Below are 6,848 nucleotides of genomic sequence, written 5' to 3' on the forward strand. Positions count from 1 at the left end.
AATGCAGTCTAGCCCAGCACGAGTTTCCAATTTTCTTCCACAAATTACCATTCTACAAGATACAAATATGTTGTCCAGAACACCCATGTCAAACTTTATGCAGAGTTGTTATACGAGAAAATAAAACTTTAATATCATGAATACCCATGACTGATCTCAAAAGTCACTGAAGGATACAATATTGGAGAAGCTGATGCCAGATTATTGCTTTATCACTGACAACTTCATCTATTACATAATTCAAACAATGTCCATTGTTGTAATTCTGCTCTGGTCCCAGCAGTTTTGGAGATGCAAGACCTTTTTTTTTTTTTTCTGACCAGGGCTGGGCATTACCCACCAAGCTACTGACATTTCAACCTCTGGGAAAAATGAAACACTCTTCTTCAAGTTACCTCTCGCCTCTGCAATACGCACCTGGCAAAATTAGTGCAAATTTTGTCACACTGAAAATCTTGCATAAGAAATGAGTTAACGGACAGATGACAGATGAGTTAAAGGGAGGTAATGAACTGTAGGAGTGTGACAAAGTTACCGACGGTATGACTAATACAAATACAGAATCTGGGCTTCACATGATGAGCACCACAGGGCTTGCAGTGCCTCCAATGCAGTCAAAGTTAAAGTTCAAGAAGGCAGCCCATCTACAGACAAGTGCTACCATGGTATCTGCTTTCATTCATATTCCTGTTCACATTGCACACGACTGAAATTTAGTAGATTCACTGGGTTCAGTTATACCTGGTAATCCATCATACTGAAGCTTGGGAAAAATTCCAGAATACGAGACTCAAAGAAGTATGGAAATATCCAGAACACTGGCATCTCTTGGTTGTTATGACCTAGTAATGAAAAGACTTAGATGTACATTAAAGAAAAACAAGGTACAAGCAGCATGAAAAATTTACAGTAAATACATAAACATGTATACGTACGTCATGCTGGGCATAAGAACTAGTTCCTTTAGGTGACAAAGTTTTCGTATATTTTATATATGCGGAGCTGTAAGCTCCACTTAACTAACAACTCTTGTCACCTGCCTACATTGGTAAGAAATGGTACTGGTTTGATAGCTTATTCTTCTCTACCTTTAAAGTCAATTTTAATTGCAAAGTAGATTTTTAAACAATTTGTAAACATTTTTAAGAGAGACGTAGAGAACTGGGTATTATTAAACTAAAAGTACCAGGACAGTCTATTGGATATATGATAGTTTGTTTTTAGAAATTAGAACATGAGTGTGTTCACATTCACCTAAGTAGCAAGAATCACAGACTTTTAAATAGGTACTTTTTCTTACAGTGATGTTACAGCTCAACCCATCTATCTGGTTGTAATACACACCTTCTTTTTCTGTGTCCTTCCACATTGCCATCAGTTTTTTAAAACTAGAAGCCAGTGCTTCTACTAAACCTCCAAATGGGGGATCAGTTACCATAATGACTCTTTCACCACTGTCTTGATACAAGAATTTCCTACAAGTTTCACGTGCAGCCTGTAAGAAACAGAGGTTAATTTCCAGAAATATAGATTCAAGAACTGTAAAAATATTGTATTTGGCAATAAAATTATTATTTTAGAAGTTTCAACTTTGAAGATGGAAGTTATTTCCTCTTGTGGAGGTGAATTTCCTCTTGTGTAGCATTAAAAACAAAAAAAACAATAACTAGATTTGAAGCACTGAAAACAAGTGCCCTGTTCAGTTAGAGGTAACGTATCAAGGGCAGATGCAGTTCAAGATTCCTAAGATAGTCTTCCTCCAAAGGGTACTAAATTTAACTTGGAAAAAAGATGTTATTCACAGCAAAAAAACAGAGTTCAGGCTCAGGACACATTTTATTCATGCCCTTTAACTTCAGTTTTATTCTGTAAAGCATTACCAAAGTAATGGAAAAAATTCAGTCCACTGAAAACTGATTCAATCCATACTGGTTATAAAAATATACAATGTTCAAATGTTAGCAATCCAACCTGGACTCTTGTTATTAAAGGAAATGTAAAAAAGTTATGTATTCACTGCCATCTTGCAGTGTTCTCTCATCTATTACTTAGATTCTATAGCATTCCAAAAACAGATTTTTAACACTAATATGCATTCAGAAGTGCTGCAATTCAGTCCTTGAATGCACTGTGATACAGTGCCATTACAGGTGTCACCTTTTCACACCTCGAAAAGAACACTAGTGTTTATAATGCAGATGAACAGTCTTTTGTTTTAATTGAAATATATAAAACTTGAACACAGTAATGGATAAAAAAATTCAAAGGTAAGGCTTTCAGACCAGCCTCCCATTTCATTCTAGACGATTCTTTCTATTTTCAAGATCCCATTCAAAATTAGGCTTTAGAATGGAAAAAATCTGAAAATTATCTACATAGTGTGAAAGGTATTACAATAAACATGTTTATGCAAATCAGTGGTGGCTTACTAATAATGGCAGGGGACAAGCAAAGAGTGAGTATACTATTGGGATAAATGTTTGAAATTAATGTTTGGAATTGAATTACACTGTGATTCTCTGTACAAAGCTACAATAAACGTCCTACTGCGGCTGCAGGTTTCCTAATGAACTCAAAATTAAGCACTTAATGTGACATTTAAAAGGAAACAAGAAATTCAGCATTTTTTTTTAACCATGACACTAATTCAACCTCATTTTATGACAACAAGGTTAACCTTTTGACCTTGCTTGTCTGGAATAAAGCAGGAAAACCCCCTCTTCCTTCCCACCTCAAGTACCAGTGAACAAGTCCCATGGCATCCACTGGGCCTGTAAAGGCTGGGAATAAAACAATTAATTCTGTTGTAGCAACACAAGAACAGGGCTAATGAATACTTATATAAGGCGAAAACTCACACCAAATTGTCATTTTAATAAAAGCAGCAGTTAATGTGTGTAAGTAACAATAGTTAGCATAAATTTAATAGGCAACTTTATCTTTTAATCAAGTGGGAGATAATTACTGAAGAGGCACTATTATCCTTTGATTTCCACTACTGTTGACCATTTTTATCTCATGATAGTTGTTTTCTACCAGACTAGCCACAACTTTCTTACAAAATTCTGCATCAACAACATGTACTTCTTTACAAAGCACTCAAGAAATACTTGGCCTTACCTCTCCACCAAAAAAATAATGATTAAACATGTTGTAGTGGCAGAATTCATCTTCTGTGTAAAACTGTGAATACCTGTAAAATAAGTTTTAAGTAGTAGAAAAATATAAACAACTTCTTGCCTGCCCTAAGGGGCATTTACAGTGAAAACAGGGCCCTAAGAAAAACATCATCTTTGGGTTCTGATTACTGACAACACATACCAATACTGGAAACTATTAAGTATAATTACTTTTCTCATAAACTGGATGTCATTTGTGTATGTGTGCAGGAACAGAGATGCAGAGACAGGAAAGGGAAAACAACCACGAATTTATATTTTAAAGCAGTAACACCACAAATCTTTGTACATACTCTTTGGACAGATAAACGTTTGTCAAAACCTACCTGAAATCAATATCTAGCAGAAGGCTTCTAACCCTGAAATCTTCTTGTGATGCTTTTGACTGGATCATTTCATGAAGCCTGAAGTATAATTGGAGCAAAGAAATTTAACACATAATCATTGGCTTCAGAAATTATCTTGCAAGACAAGAATGCCTGGTACTTTACTAAACCTAAAACCAAACAGAGAAAATGAAGTAATCTGAATTTGGATGATTCCATTTGGCTAATATTCAAAGTTAGAAAAATATGTTAGTCTTAAAAAATGAAAAGTCAGTGGAGCCTACTGGATCACCAGGAACAAAAAAAACCCAAACGTAAGCAAAGAAACTCATTGTCACTTCTGTAAGAAGGGGGGGGGAAGGGGGGAAGACAGAGAGTGTCAGAGTCTGTCTGTCTCTTATTTGCAGTGCAGCTACAGTCTTCCCCTGTATCTTATGAGCTCAAAACAAGACCCCACTAGATGCTTGGATAATCCCTACCAATTAAAGCATAGTGAACCTCTTATTGTGGGAGAATCCTTGATGATTTAACTATTAGTAAGCTGCACAGTTTTGAGACAGAAATATTTGAAAGTGCAACAATTCTCACTGACGTACCTGGGTGTTCCAACAGAGAGCACGCGTCTGAATCCTAAACCAGTAATAAGATCCAGTAGGAACTGGCAACTTCTGTCTGCAAATAAATACTGCGCATTTGTTTTTTTATTCTCCAGTGGATACAGAAGTTGACTGGGACTTTTTAACTGCGCAGAGGAGATATCACACAGGAACTGGTGATCCGAGTGTTTTTCCCATTCAGCTGGCAATAGCCATTGATGGAATTCCAAAACCTTCTTTGATAACGGCAACAGAACAAAATTCTTGTACCTTTAAATACAAAAGACGATAGGGAACAAACTTTGAAAAAGCCTCTATAAAAGATATGAAGGGGACCTATGAAGGGGGTTTCATATTTTTTAAGAGTTCAACAGGCAACGTAGTTTAAGCTGCTCTTGCAAAACTCCACTATCTACATGTGAATGAAGTAATATTTATGAAAAATATTCAAAGGACACTTTGAAAAAGCCTTCCCTGAGAGCAAGCATATAACATGCTGGCCAAATATATTGAGAGTCCCCACAAAATAACCGGATTACAGAGTGAAGACTCTATATCAACAACCAGCAAGCAGTCTTGTATGTTTACACACAAAAAACCTCGGAGATTATTTGTAACTGTATTACCTTTGCTTCTTCTCACAATGTTAAGCCTGTTACTTTTGCAAACTAAAGTCACAAATAATTTTTTGAACTGAAACTGCTGCTGACCTGTTGTTAGCACATTATGAGCACTAACGTAAGAACTATACATAGCAAAAAAAAAAAAAAAAAAACCCAAAACAAACAGTTCCTGGGTTGAAAATACCATGCTCTAATTAGATGTTTCATGCTATTTTCCCATTGCAGTCAACCAGTACTTATTTTTCCAAATCCCTCTGGCATGTTTTCATATTTTAAAGAATCCTGAAATATTATCTCTATATTCAGAGTACCTAAACTTGCATTACTTGATTTTTACTGAAGAAAATATACGTAACAATACCTTTCCACATTCTGTCTGTGTGTAAAAGGTGGCTGATGATTTCTATTATATTCTTCACGTGCTGCAAGCCTAGTTTCTGACACCTGTAAAATTTATGTACATAAAAAGTTACAAAATTAACAGATATCACTCTGTATTGTAGATTAAATCTCAATATTAAACAAAAAGGGTGCATCAATGGTCTCATGCTTTAGCTACTCTGCATAGAAAAGTTATCACATCCTTTGATAATTGATAATTGATGAATCCAATTCTTTGGATTGTTGTTTCAGAAGAACAAGCATGACTGCAGCACAGAGGCATGCTGCATAACAACACGAATCTCTCATTGTAAATTTAAACTGCAAAAAATAAATAAGTAGAAGCATTTCATTCTTCTACCACATGTAATACTCAGGGAAAAACTCAAAACATCATTATGATCAAGACAGAAAGAGGGATACTTTCCATTAATGCGTGCCAGCAGTTGCATTCCCTCTGAAGAACTATGAACTGATCCTGCACAACTGATGACAGTGGAAATGTTGCCCAAGTCTTTTGGTGTGTGGTTGTTTTAAAAGCATGACAACTCTTCCCTGAGTCTTCTACTTTGTTCCCACAAAACATACTTAATGGTTTCACAGTTAACAGAGTTTCAGGAGATTTGCGCAAAACTTATGGGACTCATTTGTTTGAAGGGGGAGACAGTAAAATTCAATAGAACAAAAGACGCCACGATACAAGTGACATTCAAAATGAAATTTCACTAGGAATACCATTTAAATCTACACAACTGAGTGATTAACCACCTCATTTTCTCTTTATACAACTTTTCAGTAGTAACCAACACAGCAATGAAACGCTTACGAATCCGATTAAATCCCAGCCTGCCAACCTGCTGAAGACAATGACCACAACACAAGATACTCATTTAGGAAACAGAAAAAGTAACACAAAACATACTGGACAAAAAACACAGCAAGCTCTCTGTGAATATATTTCAATCCCAATTTTGCTACTCTACAATTATCTGACCAAAGTTCTTTAGACGAAGAGAAATTGCTGCAGATGTTCCGAGACTACTGAGCATCATGCTGATCCCCACCATCTCACTATTTTGTACATCCCATTGTTTGCCTGTATCCACCAGATTTTCTCTGTCTTAATCATGGAAGATGAGGACATCTTGGGATCAGAACTATCCCACATTGTTCAACATTGCATAATATTGGCAAACTTCGTAACTTGAATTCCTAAGTGTTTTGGCAATGAATGCAGTAACAAATGCCAGTCTTGCTCAAAATGCACGCAGCCTTCCTTGAAAGCTACACTTGAAACATGTTCTCCTGACAGAAATAAGTGCTCCGCTAAACATAAACTATTAGACAAAGTTTACAAAACAGCAATTGCCACAGATTTCCAGAACAAAATATACTCCTTTTTTTAACAATTTTCTGTTAAGTAGAGAAAAAAAAATCCCCAATATTTACCATAGCCTTAAGCAGCACTCTCTTACCTTCTCATCCTCCCACTGGAAAAAGTTACAATCTTTTCTATCCCTACAAGCTGAACAAGCATAAAATCGTCTTCCTTCCTCTTTTCCTTGGCTGGTCTTTACAAACAGAAGAGCAGGACCTAAAGGACAATCGATGACACACGGGACACCAACAGACCTGTTTTAACGCCTCCGCTGTAAGCGCCAAGCTTCCAGAATAAAGCATTAACAAGGGCTGCTGTAAAACACAACCCCTCGCAGGGGAGCCGAGAAAGCGGCTGGAGACGAG

The 6,848-nt window shown here is 36.4% G+C and overlaps 1 protein-coding gene across 1 annotated transcript in view; it reads right to left on the minus strand.

Moving 5' to 3' along the window:
- ZCCHC4 (zinc finger, CCHC domain containing 4) overlaps window positions 1-6,848 on the minus strand; it is a 16,509-nt gene that overhangs the window by 7,474 nt on the left and 2,187 nt on the right. Inside the window, exons 2-8 of the mRNA XM_009319891.1 lie at window positions 6,581-6,737; window positions 5,086-5,168; window positions 4,102-4,371; window positions 3,506-3,583; window positions 3,121-3,193; window positions 1,345-1,495; window positions 742-842 (exon numbers count right to left, since the gene is read on the minus strand). Of these exons, the coding sequence (XP_009318166.1) occupies window positions 742-842; window positions 1,345-1,495; window positions 3,121-3,193; window positions 3,506-3,583; window positions 4,102-4,371; window positions 5,086-5,168; window positions 6,581-6,737 (913 nt within the window). The remainder of the gene's footprint in view (window positions 1-741; window positions 843-1,344; window positions 1,496-3,120; window positions 3,194-3,505; window positions 3,584-4,101; window positions 4,372-5,085; window positions 5,169-6,580; window positions 6,738-6,848) is intronic.

Source organism: Pygoscelis adeliae, unplaced genomic scaffold, assembly GCF_000699105.1.
Source record: "Pygoscelis adeliae isolate BGI_AS28 unplaced genomic scaffold, ASM69910v1 Scaffold243, whole genome shotgun sequence".
In the NCBI taxonomy this organism is placed as follows: Eukaryota; Metazoa; Chordata; class Aves; order Sphenisciformes; family Spheniscidae; genus Pygoscelis; species Pygoscelis adeliae.